This window comes from Gopherus flavomarginatus, chromosome 8 (genome assembly GCF_025201925.1).
Source record: "Gopherus flavomarginatus isolate rGopFla2 chromosome 8, rGopFla2.mat.asm, whole genome shotgun sequence".
In the NCBI taxonomy this organism is placed as follows: Eukaryota; Metazoa; Chordata; order Testudines; family Testudinidae; genus Gopherus; species Gopherus flavomarginatus.
In genome coordinates, this window is record NC_066624.1 from 64,692,476 (window position 1) to 64,711,626 (window position 19,151).

Genomic DNA, 19,151 nt, shown 5'->3' on the forward strand with positions numbered 1-19,151 from the left:
TACAGTGCATCTACGTCACCCAAGGATTTCCATACAGAGGGATCCTCCCAGAGCTGGATATGCCAGCTTTAGGATTGCTCTGAGTTGAGGGAGTGGTGCAAGCTGACCCTAATGTAGGGGAGGAGATGGCCCTCTCACTTCCCATTGGCAACTGAATTTATCAAGGCTTGTAAATTGCATGGAACCCAATTTAGCCATACTGAGCATAAAAGGTTTGAGTCAGTCCTGCCCAGATTTGAGCCAGTGGTTCCAGGGAGAAAATATTTCCACTAAAGCTATTCCTTCCAGCAGAGCCTGAAAGTACCACTGCTACTCTAAATACTTTCTCTCTTTCATTTAAAAACAGCTTCTCTCTTTATCAAATGTTTCTACTAATAATACTGTATTCTATATTACACCCATAGTCTTTCCCTACTTATGTACCGTAAGAATCACACTAGCCCCCACCCACTAACTAGTCTCAGTGAAAGTCAGCAGAACTCAGAAGAGACTGGTTTTCCATTTTCAAAGCTGCTCCCTGCTCCTCCAAGGTGCACCTAATAAGTCTGAAAATAATAAAATAAAGTAAATTAAAATCATAGGACTAAAAACTGTTTGCTGGTATAACTGCACTTCAGAGTTACAGCAGAGAATCTGGCTCACAGAGTTTTATATTTTCCAAGAACTGTACAAACATTAGACTTATCATGAGATAAGAGGGAAGGGCCTCTCATGGATCAGTAACTGGTTAAAAGATAGGAAACAAAGGGTATTAATAAATGGTCATTTTTCAGAATAGAGACAGATAAACCCAGGAGTCTGTACTGGGACCAGTACAGGTCAAATTATTCATAAATGATCTGGAAAAAAGGGTAAACACTGAGGTGGCAAAATTTGCAGATGATGCAAAACTACACAAGATAGCTAAGTCCAAAGCAGACTCAGAAGAGTCATAAAGGGATCTCACAAAACTGGGTGACTGGGCAACAAAACAGCCAATGAAATTCAATGTTGATAAATGCAAAGTAATGCACATTGGAAAAAACAATCCCAACTATACATATACCATGATGGGGTCTAAATTAGCTGTTACCAGTCAAGAAATGAGAGAAATCAAGAAAGAGATCTTAGAGACATCGTGGTTAATTCTCTGAAAACATCCACTCATTGTGCAGCAGCACTCAAAAAAGCTAACAGAATGTTAGGAACCATTAGGAAAGCGATAGATAATAAGACAGAAAATATCATATTGCCTTTATATAAATCCATGGTACACCCATATCGAATACTGCGTGCAGATATGGTTGTCTCATCTCAAAAAAGACATACTAGAATTGGAATGAGATTCAGAAAAAGGCAACAAAAATGATTAGGGGTCTGGAACAGCTTCCATACGAGGAGAGATTAATAAGACTGGGACTTTTCAGCTTGGAAAAGAGACAACTAAGGGGAGATATGATAGAGGTCTATAAAATCATGATGGGTGTGGAGAAAGTAAATAAGGAAGTGTTATTTACTCCTTCTCATAACACAAGAGCTAGGGGTCACCAAATGAAGTTAACAGGCAACAGGTTTAAAACAAACAAAAGTATTTATTTCTTCACACAATGGACACTCACCCTCTGGAACTATTTGCCAGAGGATGTTGTAAAGGCCAAGACTATAACAAGGTTCAAAAGAGAACTAGACAAATTCATGGAGGATAGGTCCATCAATGGCTATTAACCAGGATAGGCAGGAATGGTGTCCCTAGTCTCTGTTTGCCAGAAGCTGGGACTGGAGAACGGGATGGATCACTTGATGATAACCTGTTCTGTTCATTCCCTCTGAAGCACCTGGCATTGACCACTGTCGGAAGACAGGATACCGGGCTAGATGGACTTTTGGTCTGACCCAGTATGGTCGTTCTTATGTTCTTGTCTAAACATAAATTAGTGAGCAGCAGTCTAGGGTGTAAATCAACAGTGCTCCAGTGTACTGTGCAATAACTATCTTTGTGGTCCCTGCTGCTGTGCAACAGAAGTTCCCTAGTGTGCACTGAACTACTGCTGTTTGAATCAGAAGTACACAAGGCACTCTAGGGAACTTTTACTGTGCAGCAGCAGGATACATATAGATAACTGGTATGTGGCATGCCGGAGCACTGTAGATTTATACCCCAGCTTGCGCCGCACTATCATTTAAACTTGCCCACTTAATCTTCCCAGCAGCCTAGAAATAGGTAAATAAGTATTACCACCTCTATTTCACAGAGTAGTAAAGCAGGAGGTTAAGTGACTGGCCTAATTTCACCCAGGAAATAAGTGTCAGCACAAGGAGAAGTATCCAGGTCTCCTGCCTGCAAATACTTAATTCAGTAGACCAAAGTGCCTTTCCCTGGGTGCTACCCATTTAGGGCATAAGACAGTCAGTAGGGAGGCTGAGTCAGGGGTCTACAGTTTCAGAGGCAAGAGTTAACTGGTATGGCACAGAATCATTTGGGCCAACCTTTTAGCCCAGGGGTGGGCAAACTTTTTGGCCTGAGGGCCACATCTGGGTATGGAAATTGTATTGCGGGCCATGAATGCTCACAAAATTGGGGGTTGGGGTGTGGGAGGGGGGTGAGGGCTCCAGCTTGGGGTGTGGTCTCTGGGATAACACGGAGGATGAGGGGTTGGGGGTACAGGAGGGTCCTCTGGGCTGGGACCAAGGGGTGAGAGGACAGGAGGGGGATCAGGGCTGGGGCAGGGGGTTGGGGCGCAGGATGGGGTCAGGGGGGACAGGCTCTGGGAGCGGCTCACCTCAAGCAGCAGCATGTCCCCCCATCCAACTCCTACGCAGAGGCGTGGCCAGGAAGCTCTGTGTGCTGCCCCCTCCATAGGTGCCACCATTGCAGCTCCCATTGACCAGGAACTGTGACCAATGAGAGCTGCAGTGGTGGTGCCTGCAGAGGGGGCAGCGCACAGAGCTTCCTGGCCACGCCTCTGCGTAGGAGTTGGATGGGGGGACATGCTGCTGCTTCTGGGATTGGTCCTGCTTTGAGCAGGGGTTGGACTAGATGATTTCCCGAGGTCCCTTCCAACCCTGATATTCTATGATTCTAAGCCCTGAATCCCGCTTCTTGGCAGGAGTTCGAGGGCCGGATGCGGCCCCCGGGAAATTATCCAGGAGTACTTAAAAGGAAGAGGTAGGTAATTGCTGGGGGCATGGATCCAGCCACCATGAGGGAAATCAGCTCCCACAGAAGTGAGATGAGAGCTGGTTCTACTCTTTGTCTGCGAAGGCCATATCCACAGCAGGAGTTTTCTCCTACTCCCAGCTAGGAGCACGAATGTTACACGTGTCAAAGAGATACTGTGAATGCTGCTCAACCACACATCTAGACTGTGTATTTCTTAAACCTGAACTGTCTCCCATTATCTGGGATGATGGATACAGAAGTCTCACTGGACAGACAGCTCTTAAACCTACCAAATTCTATTATTATTCAAACAATTAACAGACTGAACAAAGGAACGCCCTTGTTCTTTGACTGCATTGTCAAGCATACAATGAGGAAGTGAAGAATGCTTAAGAGAGCACTTTCTTTGTATCCCTCAGCTCTAGAATGTTCAGATCTCTTGTTGATACAGGATCGTTCTAGATTTCAGTGCTGCCATGGTTCTATAACTAACCAGAAAGTTGTGTAATTCCTACAGAGGTGCTCTAAAATGGCAATTTTCTGACAGAAGGCTGGATATGCAAATCATACCTAACACACCATGATAACAGTCTCAAAAATTTCACTTGCCAGCCACCATATAAGAAACGATGAACATAAAAATGTCCACACAGATCCGTAAGAAAAATATTTTATGAAACTATTATTAGCAGAGTGTTTTTTCAGATTAAAAAATATAAACTGAAGCAAGCACTGAGAGTACCATCTGTTGATACTCTTAAAACAAAAAATCATGAATGACAGGTTTTCACTTGCATTCAGACAGCAACCTGATGAAGTTGTTTTGCATGTTCTTTCCAAATGATTGTCCAATACTGCTGTGCAACTTCTAATTTTTAAGTTTCTGCAACTTGACAAATATAAAATGGATTCTGTATCAAACTTTTTTTTTTCTGGATTCAGACTTACTGTAACTAGCTTAATAAACAGAATTAAAATGTTATCACTATTAAATATTTATAATGAACATATTGCTACATAGGGAGATTTTCAAAGGCATAAATGGGAGTTAAGCAACTAATTTTTAAAGGAAGCTGGACAACTAACTGCACTTTGTGCCTTTGAAACGCTCCCCCATAGAATTAATAGTGCTTTTGTAACACTTAATGACAGACGTACACAAATAAAATAGTGACAAACACATAGTGTGATAAAAACTCTGGTTTAACTGTTGCTTAAATTTCAATCAAATTATGTAACCAGCTTACCTTTAAAACAATGCAGTTATCATCTGTCTGGATTGCTCCTGCTCTGCACATGTAAGTAAGGCTATAACAAGACAGCAGAATATAAACGCACTTACTTCCAGCTTTTATAAACATTAAAAAGTGATTGTAAAAAGAATGGCTGTGCCAATGGAATAACTACTTGACATGGTTATAAAACTCATTTTAACACATGAAGTGTTACTGGGCTCAGACACCATTCCATATACCACCTCAATAATACAATTTATTTTTCTACATGCTGCTTTAAAGACTTAGCAGACAAACCCTGAAATGACTAGCAATGGTAAGATGAGTTTGGTTTTGCTCTTGCTGACACCACCATAAGTTTGGAATAATTTTATCAAAATAAGAGAACACAGAATTGGGACCTTGGTTTAAAAGAACAAAGTACAAAATGCACTGGAGAACCAGATTATTGCCCTGATTCAGGAAAGTATCTCTATTAGGCCACGACTTAAGCATGTGCTTAAATCCCATTGAAGTAAATAGGACTTAAATCCATTCCTGTTAATGATAGCATGTAAGCATGTGCTACGTGCTTTCCTGACTCAGGTTACATGTACATAAAATGGCAGAGTACATGTTGTTATGGAGCCTTACATTTTGAGTTTTCTAACTTTTGCACATTTAAATGTTCAGCCCTGACATTGTAGTGAAGTAGCATTTTGCAGTTAATCTCCTTCTTTAAAATAAAAAATGCTGCAAGCAAATTAACTTCTGTTCTCACAATCAACTGAGCATCATGGTGCCTAAAGAAAGTGTGCCCTCCTTCCAGATACCAGGGTGCTTACTAAACACCCTATGTTCTTTGAAAAGTACTCCCTGAGACTGTGGCACTGGGGAAGGTGTACAGGAAAGACTGGTAGCATGGTTAAGAAAACACTGGCTAGATGGAGGGTGACAAGAAAAGTATCATGGAATTGTGGGTTGAGGGAAATTGGGTGAGATTGTTACAGGCTTGTTGGAGAAGAATCAGAGGTACTCAAAGGCAGTAGGTAATTTTATAGGGTTTATAGAACTGCAGAAAGTGGGATCTGAAAGACACACCAAGATATTTTCATAGGTGGGATACAGGTAGCTCAGGCTTCTTGGACGATCCCCTGGTGTCTCAAAAGAAAGGTGCAATGGGAGCTATTATGTCTTCTCCTACATTTCTAATGACATTGGAGGGACTCTAAGGAAATGTCAGGTTCCTGCTTGGTCCAGCTATCCATTTAAATCAAAAAAATCATGTATAAGTTTAAGAAATTTGCCAAAATTAGAACAAAAATAAATTACTTACATGTCAAAAATTGAAGTTAAAAGGGAGAAAACCCTCAGTCTACTGAAGTCTGTGTTAACTACTCAGGAGTAAGTAGGGATGGCGGTTAGGAAGTCAGACATCCAAGCACTTACAGTCATGGTATCTGGCACCACTTACATGTACATAATTAAAAACAAGTACTTCTACAAAGGTAACAAATGTGATCCTGCCCTAAGCCACCCATCAACATATGATAAACCTAACTAAAAACCTGCAATAAAGAAAAGACTAAATTAAAGAGGTCACGTTACCACTCTCTCTTAAAAGTGAGCAGATGGGATCTTGCAGTCAGCAGAGGTGAGCCCCACAGCAGGGATATTTCACTGAGATTGACATTACCAACCTCACAAAACCAACAGGGGAGTACTGCACGCTTTTGTAATTTCTGCGATTGGTTAGAAGGAGACAGCCAGTCACTCAAATAGCTGTGTCTCCAGCCCAGCTAGGACTCATCTACACAAGAAAGTTGCACCGTTTTAACTTAAATTGATTTTAGTTAAATTAATGTAAACTCCTGTATGGACATATTTATTTTGGTTTAAGAGAGCCTTATTTCAGTTTAGCTTAAAGCATTCCTAATTGATTTAGGACTTGTCTGCATGGAGAGTTGCAACAGTTTAACTTAGTGTGATTTTTAAAACAGCTAGTTACACTAGTGCAAAATACTGTACAGACATACTTATTTCAGTTTAAACTAGCCTTACTATGCTTTAGTGCAAGAAAGGCAGTCAGTCTGAGTAACCAAAGTTTCAGAAAGATTTTCCAAGGGTAAACCTATGAAAGTTACATTATCATAGAATCGTAGAACGGGAAGGGACCTCGAGAGGTCATTTAGTCCAGTCCCCTGCGCGAACAAGAGAACTAAGTATCATAAAAATTGCAGACTTAACAGGCATGGGGTACAGTTCAGTCAGTGCTGCTACCTGGGAAACCAGTAACCATTTTAGATCCAGAAAAAACCTGATGTCATTCGTACTACAGCAGAGCCCAGATGTTCCAGTCAGGCTCCCATTGTGCTGGACTTGTAGAGGTATACTGAAAACCACTATGACAATAGGCAGTTATACATGTTAAGCTGAGAATACAGACAAAGTTCCTGCCAGTTTCTTAAGATGCTTCCTTGTGTCTCCATCCCGTACAGCTAGAGCCTAAGGCAACCAGTCCACTTTTGTCCAGGTCCTGATCATGGCCAGGTATTTGGAAAGCAAGAAAAGGAACAATCCAGATTTGATGAAAAAGATGCAGATGTACTTGGAGGAAATTGCAAGCCATAACAGCTCACTATCTCCTCTTATCTCATGTAAACTATGAACAGAAGGGGAAGATAGAAAGGACCCCTATGTGATTCTCCATGCAAGATCCTTCTAAAGGTTACATCTACTATTGGAACCAGGGGTGTGATTCCCAGCACATGCAGACACACTCATGCTAGCTCTCTTCAAGCTGGCATGCTATAAATAGCACCATAACCAGGGTAGCACAGGCAGCAACAAGTGACAGCACAAGCTAGTCACCCCAAGTAAAAACCTACATGAGTACATGTTCAGGGAAGCTTCCCTGTGCCGCCACTTGCCACTGCCCATGCTATCCCAGCTACCTTCCTATTTTTAGCCTGCTAGTTCCATAAAGAACTAGTGTGGGCACGTCTACACGAACTTGGAATCTCTCCCCCAGCTTCAAGTGGAGATGTAGCCTAAGAGAAATTGCCCATTGCACTCTCAACCAACCAACCAACCATACTGGGGGCAGCTGATATATCTGATAACACCAGCATGGACACTTGGTCTCTGACCCTTGCCTAAAGGAGGTCAACCAATGAGATTTGCACAGACTTTTTCGCTATGCACAGGCATAAAATGGTCAAATAGGGACCCAGGAAGTGGAGGAATCCAAATGCTACGGGAGATGAATCAGCACTACCTTCTCAATGATTTTCCCCCAAAATGGGAGGTTACAGACAACATAATTAGTGACGTTGTTAACATGACGACTTTTAAAGCCAAATGACAGCATATATAAGGATCGACAGCTAACAACCATTAACAGTCATCAGTAATGGACACAGATGCTCCACACGGGCTTTCACCAGTTGTGAGACCATAGGTCCCTCTTCCAGACAGTTAAACACATTTCACTCAGTGCACTGAGAACTTACTCCTGCAAAACTATGTGGAACTCCCTGCAGGAAGCTGACTCTTGCTCTGACACTCAATCCAAAGAAACAGACAGACTATCTTGGATTGAAAAATCCACCAAAAACTACTAGTTTGAGGATTAAACTCACAAGCTCAAAGGGGTTGGGGAACCCCACCAGCAAGGTCCAGAGATAGCAACTGAGAAAGATGTCTGCAAAACTGAAAACATAAGGACATAAGAACTTGAATATACCGCATAGGCCACAAGTACACTATCTGTGCTGGATCCAGCACCTGGGCGAGAGTTTTACCATAAAATTGAGCAAGCTACATGCTGCTGCGAAGAGCCTGCTGGTGTCACATCTCAGGGCTTTCTTGGCTGCTTGTGTCCCCCCCGACCTTCCTCAAGAGCTTTTGTAACTAGAACTAATATATATTTTATGCTGAACTGGTTTCCTTATAGAAAACTTTTGTCTTTATGGACCTGTCTACACTACAGATTGCAGTGAAACCTGGCTTCCCATTCAGTAAACAGAGTTTGCTCCTGGTTACCCACAATATGGTTTAAACATGGCTCCTGTACCATGAAAGACTGCAACTAAACTGTCACTCTTCCTTTGCTGCATACATAGAAATTCCCTGATCGTGTTACCATGCAAACCAGTCCTATTACTTCCCAGGTCTTTACCTGGAGAACGTCCCAAGGTGCACTGCACCATCTGCTACAGAAAGCACTAAGTGTTCTCAGCACTCTATTCTCTGTACACCAGCAATGCTTACTACACATCTAGGAAGTTGTGGACCAGATCAAAATGACCAATATTTAAGGTTGTTAGCTATACCAAAACAACCCACTATCTCCAGTCTGCTGGATTGCTGACCTCTTTCACCAGCTACCTACCCCAAAATCAAGAATGTTCAAGTGTGCACCTAGTCTTAATGCCAAACGGAAAGACCGTGCTAGTGATCTAGATTAAATAAACCACCCTGGTTAATCTCAGCTCATCTACATTAAATCAGTAGGTGTATCAGCAGAGAGTTGAGATTCACCAAATCTGAGAATCCTATGTGGTAAGAAAATCAAGGCAAGAGAAGTCCAGTATCATTGAACACAAGATGATAGCTGGGAAGTCCAGCAAAGGATGAACCATCTGCTCAGTCACAATGAGTTTGATGGCATTAGAGACACCAGAATGGCATTTAGCCCATGCTACGTAGTCAAGAACTGTGTGTTGAAACAGCTGATGACAACAGGGTGCCAAGGAGAAGAAAGAAGATAGCATGCCGACTGTATCCGCTGGGTGCTATAACAGAACAGTGGTGGTGACAGTTGATCACAGAACCATGAATGGTAAAGGTGTCAAACTAGCCGTGGGCTGAAGTTTTAAACTGCTCAAAGTGGATGAAAGGCGGCAGGACCTCATTGTAACCTAGAGAAGAATGTTGTCTAAAGTATTATGTAAACTAATACTGGCTGGAGTAAAAACTGCCGATTTGAGGTTTTCAAGGTTCCTTGTGAGGTTGAAGATGTTTTAGCAATGGATGAAGATATCTTTAAGATTTTAAGATAAAAAGATTAGACATATGAATAATAAGAGTAGCTACATTATGAACAAGAAACACTTATAAGGGGTACAAATTCATGTTTCAGGATGTAAGACAACCACTAACTGTTTAGAGATCATGAAGTATCTTCCCACATGGGCATATCAGTACTTTGCACCTTCTTTTAAAGCTTGTAGTATTGACCAATGTCCAAGAGCGAATAGTAGATTAGATTGACCATAGGTTTGATCCAATGTGGCAATTCCTATGTTCCTATAAAACATTTTATCTCCGGGACTGGTGAAAGTCAAAGATATCATAGAAATTTGCCAAATTGGCATAGTTGTTTCCATAGAACTAATAGTCCTTCTGCTTATACAACTGTATATTTTATACTGAACAGGACTGCGTAGTCCCAATATATATAATCAAATAAACAAAGTAGCATCTTCTAAAATTGGTTTTATCCTTGTACTAAAAATTATATTTATTCAAGAAAAGTTCTTTTAATCAATCTTTAGAGAATTCATCTCTCATGCTCTTATAATACTGAAAAACATCTAGTCAATACTCAGTTACTCAAGGTTTTGAGAGACAAGGTGGATGTGGTAACATCTTTTATTGGACCAACTTCTGGAGATAGGCCTGAACAATTCAGTGTTTTATTGAAATATAGGAATTTAAGTAGAATTTAATACATATTTTATATATATTAATAGAATATACAAGAGAATTGTTTGTAAAAGTTTGAATTTCTTGTTACAAGAGGTATACTGTATTTTTTATGTACATTTGTTTCTTGGAACATTCAAAAGGTGTCTCTGGTGTTTAAATTTAGGAAAATATAACCTTCCACGGGAAACTGGCGGCACCTGAGAACAACAGCAGAAGTTAACATTTACTGCTCTCGAGTTTGCAGGAGAGTGCTGACTGCTTTTAAAAACATTCAGTCAGTGCATGACAATGTTCTTCAAAGTATCTGATCTGTCTTTATGAGATGACAGTGGTTTTCAGATTCTTGCTTACTCCACCGATGTCCAGAAAAGGCTGCACGGGAGGTAAGGTTTCCCCTGTAATTATCTCAAAATATAATTTTTCACTAAGAATTACTGATATAGAACAAGTCTGGAGGTTAATTACTTAATTAAAAAAATCTTTTTTTCAACAATGTGCCCACATTCCATGGTGTTTTCTACATAACTCAACCAGATGCTGTAAATTTGCTATCTCTAAGGGTGAATGATCCTGGAGTGTAGTACAAGCTGCAGAGTTCTGGCAATCACACACAGTCCTCAGATAAGAAGAGGATGGAGTAGAGCAGCCTGTTCATTTAACACAAGCGTTACTCCCTGCAGATATCACAACCTAAAGATGTACACATCCTGTGCTCAGATCTTTCCCCTCCCCAGAGGCACTTGTATGCTATGCTTGACAGAGCTTCTCCCCTTTCCAGAGATGCCTGCTTTCTTAATTGATTTGAAGTATATCAATTTCTCTCTCTCAAATGCCTTTAATGAAGGCAAAATACTGAAATAAGTGGGCAAAACTGTTACAATTCTGAACAAATATTTGTAACTCCTGATAGCCGTTCACCCTCACTACTGGACAGTAGATTGGGTACCTCCGGAATAAATACAGTACCAGAAAAAGTAATATGACAACATAACAGGAGGAAACAAATTACTTAAGATGGTTACAGGCAAGGCCCTATATATTTCACCATTCCACAACAACAAAATTCAGTTCTTGCCATGGAATTATACTCCAAAAACTCAGCTTTTAAAAAAATAAATATGTTTATAGTCCTTGTGGATATGGAGATTAACTTGAAAAACACACACACACACACAGCCTCAAACAGTAATTTTGAGAAGTATAGCAGCATCTCAGTAAAGACCCCACTGAGTCCACAACTCTGGAATCTGGCATTTTTCCAAGATACCATAGAATTCAGCATTCTTGTCATAGAATTTGCTGTGTCCAGATGCCTGGAGTTTTGCTTTCTCTTCCCCTGCCCTGCCAGGACCAGCCTGCCACTCCCTTTGCTTTTCAGCTTTTCTCAGAAGGGGGAGTTAACTGGATTCCAGTCCATGATCCCTGGACTGTTCCATGGAACTAGGCAGCTGGGGCTCAGGAAGCCAATCCTGGAGTCTAGCTTCCAGCATGCAGGATGACAAGGTGAGATACCTGCAGATCAGTGCAGAAGCCGAGGCTAGGGAAGCCAAGGAAATTAACTGCTGAAGCTGGCTACCCGCTGGGGAACACATGATGTGTTCTAATAATTGTGGCCTAACAGGTCTATCCTAATTGTGGGCTGAATTTTGGTAAGTGGGTAAAAGTTTGTAAAATGTTACAACCACCTACAACAATATATGTTGATGCACAAAGGGAAGGCAAAAAGCCTGGACTAGTCCATACAAAAAAGTCTACTAAAACAACTCAAGGAATGCATTGAGATCGTGCCTAGTAAACAAAAAGCAAATGGAATTAGAAGTTAATGGACCAAAACTGATGTAAGAAACTAGGCTTCATTGGCAGACAAGTAATGAGGGAATGTGCTGTTCTGCCTACGACATCTTCTGGGCTCCTCAAAAGAGAGAGAAATTTTGGTCAAGGGTGGGAGGGAAAGGGTGGTGATGATGGTAGTGGGGAATCAAATGGGAAAAACTCCTGGTGGAGGCCAACAGGTCTCCGCTTCATTCCAGAGATTTTCCTTCATTTGTGAGTTTCAAGGATGATTGTGACACTCAGACTTTGGCACACCAGCAGAGACAGCTGCAAAGACCCAGTCTGATACATATGAGATCCTGCTCTGTATTCCCCTTCCTTTTCATCTAGCACTCTCTCTCTCTCAGCTTTTCACCTGATCCTGAGACCAACTGTATCACACAGCACCAGCACAATGAGATGAGCTGTCCCATCGAGCTCTGGCTGGCCTGAGGAGGATTGTTGAAGGAGAGGGAGATGACCAGCTGAATGATGTTCTGCTGCCAGGAATGTGAGCCAGGGTCCAGAGCAACAGCTGTTATGGCCTGACTGCCAGCCCAGAGCATTTGTCTGTGACTGCCTAGCCACTCTATATCCTGAGAAAGTCAACAATAGTATGTATTTCCCCACCTCTCTCTTATCCCATTTGCATCTGTTTGCTCTGTCAAAGGCAGGAAGAGTGCCAATCATTCACAACTTGGAATTTAACAGAACTAATCCCTTCCTTTCCCACCAAGAGAAGGATTGTTTGACAAAAGACTCCAACCAACATCCTCTCTCTGAAAATGGGGCTTTGATAAGTTTTTTATTACATTTGTTTTCCATACCCGTTCAATTTCAATATCAAAATGCTTTATATCTTGTTTTGATTCTTTTTCTCTTGTTTATCCTAATCAATACATTTCCAAATTTTGGCACACATTTTCTAATGTGTTTGCCACAGAACTAAACAGGCTGAGGTCTCTGTACTCAAAATCCCAAACTGTTTAGTGTTGTACAGCAACAGGGATACATTAACACTTCTGATTCTCTGGGCACACTGATTCCATAGAAATTAACACAACAAAGGGAAGAAGGTTCTCCCAGGAGGACAGTTCCAGGGTGTGGAGCCTGGATGCCTAAAGAGCACCATGAAAAAACCCATCCACCAAAATAATCATTGTCAAACACAGTCAGATACATTTTCCAACTATGAACCATAGCTGTGTGGGATGTGTAGAAGGAGGGATTGGAAGGACAGGCTATAGAAGCAGAATACATTAATATTAATAAAGAATTTAGTGATTACTGCTATGAAAATTGGTTCCATTGAGCTGCAGAGTGCACTGGGCCACTATCATGGGAATGGCAGTAAGGGAAAGTAGAAGAGGCTGAAACTAAAAAGAGGAAAATCTTAAATTAACCAGTAATATTAAATAGCAATGGAATAATTTCCAAGGAGTCTCCAGCAACACGAGAAGCCTTCAGAAGTAAATATTACTTCAGGGTGCAAACCCTTCAGGGCAGGGATTAGCTCTTATCTAGATCTGTACAGCGTCCAACACAACGAAGCCCCTAACCCTGAATGGGAACCTTTGGGTACTAGTATAATATAAATACTGAATATTATTTAACAACAACACTTTAAAGGAGTACAAGAGTTTATCTTGCATAAGCGCAAGGAGATGATCCACAGACTAACATTTCACCCAATTCTATCACTTAGGATTTCATTACAAGAAGATTTGTAAGAGTTGCAATTTTAAGCATTAGTTACATTGCAGCCCCTTCTCCCTCTAGCTCCTGTTGAGGATTTTACCATTTGGCTGATGTGAGCTGCATTTCAATAGGCTTGTCCCTTTGTAACATCTTCACAAAAATCTGTGGTAATAATTCTCCATCAACCAAAACTGCAAACAATGAAAAAGAGGATTCAGGAAATAATTCAAATTCAGTTAATTTGTAAAATGAACATATTAGCCACTGAAGCTTTCAGCTTACCATTTACTAGAGTCATTGATACCTGGGGGTTTTCAAAGGCTAGAACTGAGAAGCATTTCAATGCTTGCATTCGAACCTGTACAAAAACATAGGATTTACATTTCTTTACGTTTCATAAATATTAACCCAAAATAAGTCACACTGTGTTACACTATTTTAAGCTAACTAGGCTTTTGGAAATACTGGCTGATGAAGAAATCTAGATGTTGCTGAAAGGCTGGTGGAAGTGTCTGGGGACATGGCTTGACTCTTCTGTGATAGATCTGATACTACCTCTGCATGTTGTATTTTGCACATTTGTGAGATCCAGGGGGAAAAGGAGGAGCAGAAGCCATCTGCCAACACAGCGCAAACCTTGGCAAGACTTGTTGCCAATGGCATGGATGACAGTCGATGATACTCTCTGCATACTTTGAGGGGGAGCTTCAGAAGCATCCAAAGGAGTTAGGATAAATCTGACTAAAAGTTAATAGGACTTGTACACCTAAATCCCTTCTGGATTTTTGAGAGCAATGCATAGCTAAATTGAATTTATCTACACTATTAAAATAAATTAAAGCTATCTAATCTGCTGTGATTATATCAGGGCTGTCGATTAATCGCAGGTAACCCATGTGATTAACTCAAAAAAATTAATCGCGATTAATCGTACTGTTAAACAATTGAATACCAATTGAAATTTATTAAATATTTGTGGATGTTTTTCTACATTTTCAAATATATTGATCTCTATTAGAACACAAAACACAAATTGTACAATGCTCACTTTATAATATTTTTTATTAAAAATATTTGCACTGTAAAAATGATAAAAGAAACAGTATTTTTCAGTTCACCTCATACAAACACAGTAGTGCAATCTCTTTATCATGAAAGCATAACTTACAAATGTAGATCTGTTTTGGTTACATAACTGCATTCAAAAATAAAACAATGTAAAACTTTATAGAGCCTAAAGGCCACTCAGTTGTACTTCTTATTCAGCCAATCACTCAGATAAACAAGTTTGGTTACAATTTGCAGGAGATAATGCTGCCCACCTCTTGTTTACAATATCACCTGAAGTGAGAAGCAGCATTCATATGGCACTTTTTTAGCAGACGTTGCAAGGTATTTGAGTGCCATATATGCTAAACATTTGTACGCTCCTTCATGCTTCGGCCACCATTCCAGAGGACATACTTTCATGCTGATGACACTCATTAAAAAAATAATGTATTAATTAAATTAGTGACTGAACTGCTTGGGGGAGAACTGCATATCTCCTGTTCTGTTTTACCCACATTCTGCCATATAGTTCATGTTAATGCAGTCTCGGATGATGACCCAGCACATATTTGTTTTAAGAACACTTTCATTGCAGATTTGACAAAACACAAAGAAGGTACCAATGTGAGATTTCTAAAGACAGCTACAACACTCAACCCAAGATTTAAGAATCTGAAGTGCCTTCCAAAATCTGATCAGCATGGGGTATGAAGCATGCTTTCAGAAGCCTGAAAAGAGCAACACACCGATGCAGTAACTACAGAAGACGAATCACCAAAAGAGAAAATCAGCCTTCTACTGGCGGCATCTAACTCAGATGATGAAAATGAACATGTCAGTCCACTCTGCTTTGGATCATTATCGAGCAGAACCCCCATCAGCATGGATGCATGTCCTCTGGAATGGTGGTTGAAGCATGAAGGCACATATGAATCTTTAGAGCATCTGGCACATATATATCTTGCAACGCCAGCTACAACAGTGCCATGCAAACGTCTGTTCTCACTTTCAGGTGACACTGTAAACAAGAAGCGGAGAGCATTATCTCCTGCAAATTGTAACCAAACTTGTATGTCTGACCAATCGGCTGAATAAGAAGTAGGACAGAGTTTATGTTATAAAGTTTTACATTGTTTTATTTCTGAATGCAATTAGTCCTACATTTGTAAGTTCAACTTTCAAGAAAAAAGTGACTGCACTACAGTACTTGTATTAGATGAATTGAAAAATACTATTTCTTTCTTTCTTTTTCTTTTTTTTTAAACAGTGCAAGTATTTGAAATCAAAATAAATATAAAGTGAGCACTGTACACTTTGTATTCTGTATTGTAATTGAAATCAATATATTTGAAAATGTAGAAAACATCCAAAATATTTAAACAAATGGTATTTATTATTAACAGGGCAATTAATTGTAATTAATTTTTTTAATTGCTTGAGAGCCCTAGATTATATATCATTACTATTATCTGCACTTCTGCCATTACTATTATACAATGACATTAAACACAATATTATGCAAGTGTATACTGGGTGGGTTTTCATGTTGCTTTTGGTATTTGCTTTTGCTACTCTACCTATAAAGATACCACATGATATAAGATAGTCTTTTGAATATAGCACAATAAAATTGATTATTGCTATTCAATCAATCTTGGCCTCCCAACCTGCGAGAGAAGACATTGGTGGGGTGGAGAGGGGAAGATCAAGAACTCAGTTTTGGCCATGGTGAATTTAAATAGGAGATCATGAGGAGACCAAGATGCTGGTTTAGACATAGGGAGCTGGGTCTGCAGTTGGGAGAGATTTGTGAGCCATTCATCAGATTATCTGATGCTAGAGAACAGAGAAAGAAAAGACAGGGGCCTTTGGGAGAGTTGAAGTTAGGAGTGGTGAATCAAACAGACCACTGAAAATACAATTAGAGGGGTCAGTAGAGAGCCACGACTGGACAGAGTATCAAAAGCAAGGAGGACAAGAAGAGAAGCATGGGTAATAGGTCAGAGATAGCATCATGGTATGCTGAAACCCGCCACTGGATCAGGAGTGGAGTGATGACAGACACAGGGAATCAATCCCCAAATAGGGTCTAATCTGATGTCAAATGGACCACTTCCAGAAGTTGGACACTTCCTGACTTTAGTGGAGGAATCAAGTTCCTCCTTACTCATGGAGAGACTAGATGCTGGCAATGTTGTTTGCCAAGAAGCACCCACACTTGTCCTTGAAACAAGGAAAGAAAGTGTGTCATGCCAGTCAAATTATTTTTGCCCATCTCACATAGGACAACTGACTTTCAAACCTGTAGGAATCAGTCTGCAATAAATAAGTTGTTGCAGAGTGGAGCCCACAATGGCTCCTTGTGAACTCAAGGGGTTGAGTGACAATGAATGTTGATTTTCTTGTGGTTGATCCTGAGCCCAAGGAACCGAAAACATTTACACACGTTGTCCAAATTATACTTCACCCCTTGTGGAAAGAGCTCTTTTGGCTAATCACATAGATTAAGCCAGCCTTGCAAAAATCACACATGAACGGGGGCAGTATTTTTTTGTTGTTTTTTTCTGGGTTTTTTTTTTAATTTAAACACAGAAGAATAATTTGTATTTCCTTATCAGGGTAAAGTAAAAATAAGTAAATAGGTTGTGTGTCAGGGCTGTTAAATTTTCATTACAATGAAACCCTTGAGTCTTGGGGTTGCTAAAAGACCAAAGAGTAGAACCAAGTACAAGTAATGAGGACTGCACATAGACAGCCAAGGTGGGTGGGGTAATAGCTTTTATTGGACTAACTTCTTTGGTCCAATAAAAGATATTACATCATCCACCTTGTGTGTCTAATATCCTGGGACCGACATGGCTACAACTATGCTGCATACATAGATAGTCTGAGTGAAACATGAAATTAAGTGTCTTTGAGGTTGAGAGCCCCCAAAAAATCCTGCTGATTTACACCCACCCTATGGGATCAGAATTGTTGGATATAAGTATTCTACCTGAAATCAAGGACGGGGCAAAACACTCCTTTTTTCCTCGCAATAAGGATATAATGGGAAGACAGCCCCTTATCCAAAAGCTGCTAAAGAAACTTTGTTTCCAAATACAGGAGGAGGCTCTCTGCATTTTCTCACAAGAAGGCTTCCTGAAAAGGGCTGGGCAAGGAGTTTAGGGGAAGCATCTTGGAGTAGGACATCCTTTCTGGATGACTTCTAGGACCCATCTGTTTGAAGCAATCCCCTTAATACCAAGTAAAAAGGAGCAAGTCAGTTAGTATGGGGGAAAAGGGAAGGGTAAAGTATCTATGAGGAAAGGTTCATGGTTCCTGATAGCCTCATCAAAATGTTTTCTGGCAAACCATGCCAGTGAAGAAGCAGCACTGAACTCACTACAACTTTCTGCTACAATGTTTTTTCTCTGCTGGTTTGATGGAACTGTTTCTGATCAAGTCCCTAGAATTACTTTTGTGTGTGTAGATGAAACAACTCTTTCAGATATCTCATGCAGGTAGAATCTGTAATATGTGAAACATCCATAAAGCATTAATATTATTAACAGAAATATTCTATATCAATGGTCGCTATTGACCCTAGACACAGGAAACACAAGCTATTTCTATGTTTTACGTAAAGAGGAGATTCCAGCCTGAGAAATTAATTGCCAAATCTCAGGTTACCAGCAAACTTGCTCTTTTTATCCTGGTTGAGAAGTTATTCCATATTTCTGTTAAAGTTATTTTATTAAATATAAATACACTAGTGGTTTTAAAGAACTACTTCATATTAATAGTACTAAGAAAAATATAATTGTACCATGTAGATCTATCTAGGTCAATTTAAAAGCAGAGGTGATTTTAATGTGTTCTGGACACTATAATAATAATAACTGGAGATATACTCATCTCCTCAAACTGGAAGGGACCTTGAAAGGTCATCGAGTCCAGCCCCCTGCCTTCACTAGCAGGACCAAGTGCTGATTTTTGCCCCAGATCCCTAAGTGGCCCCCCTCAAGGACTGAACTCACAACCCTGGGTTTAGCAAGCCAATGCTCAAACCACTGAGCCTATCCCCTCTGAAAATCTTCTGGGTGAAAGTCTGAGAACTTAAAAGGGAAAGTTCTGTTGCTAAGTAACCATAATCACAGGACTGTCTATAGAGTTAAATATATGCATAAACACAATAAAACGGACATGCTCTTATCTGAAATAAATATTGATTAAATCACTTGTTCAGTTTTCATTAATGCTGAGCACGATAACAATTATATAAAAAAGCGCTGTCGATTAATCGCAGTTAACTCACATGATTAACAAAAAAAATTAATCACGATTAATTGTAATTTTAATCGCACTGTTAAACAGAATACCAATTGAAATTTATTAAATATTTTTGATGTTTTTCTACATTTTCAAATATATTGATTTCAGTTACAACACAGAATACAAGATGTACAGTACTTGCTTTATATTATTTTTATTGAAAATATTTGCACTGTAAAAATGATAAACAAAAGAAACAGTATTTTTCAATT

The 19,151-nt window shown here is 40.0% G+C and overlaps 2 protein-coding genes across 6 annotated transcripts in view; one reads left to right on the top strand and one right to left on the bottom strand.

Moving 5' to 3' along the window:
* The window catches only part of PPP2R3A (protein phosphatase 2 regulatory subunit B''alpha), a 767,863-nt gene that overhangs the window by 424,808 nt on the left and 323,904 nt on the right, over window positions 1-19,151 (top strand). The window lies entirely within an intron of this gene.
* Window positions 1-19,151, bottom strand: part of ARMC8 (armadillo repeat containing 8) — a 191,165-nt gene that overhangs the window by 62,767 nt on the left and 109,247 nt on the right. For all 5 annotated transcript variants that reach the window (XM_050965445.1, XM_050965443.1, XM_050965441.1 and 2 more), the window contains 3 exons: window positions 13,858-13,933; window positions 13,676-13,766; window positions 4,387-4,447 (listed from right to left, as the gene is read on the bottom strand). In XM_050965445.1, coding sequence (XP_050821402.1) covers window positions 4,387-4,447; window positions 13,676-13,766; window positions 13,858-13,933 — 228 coding nt within the window. The remainder of the gene's footprint in view (window positions 1-4,386; window positions 4,448-13,675; window positions 13,767-13,857; window positions 13,934-19,151) is intronic.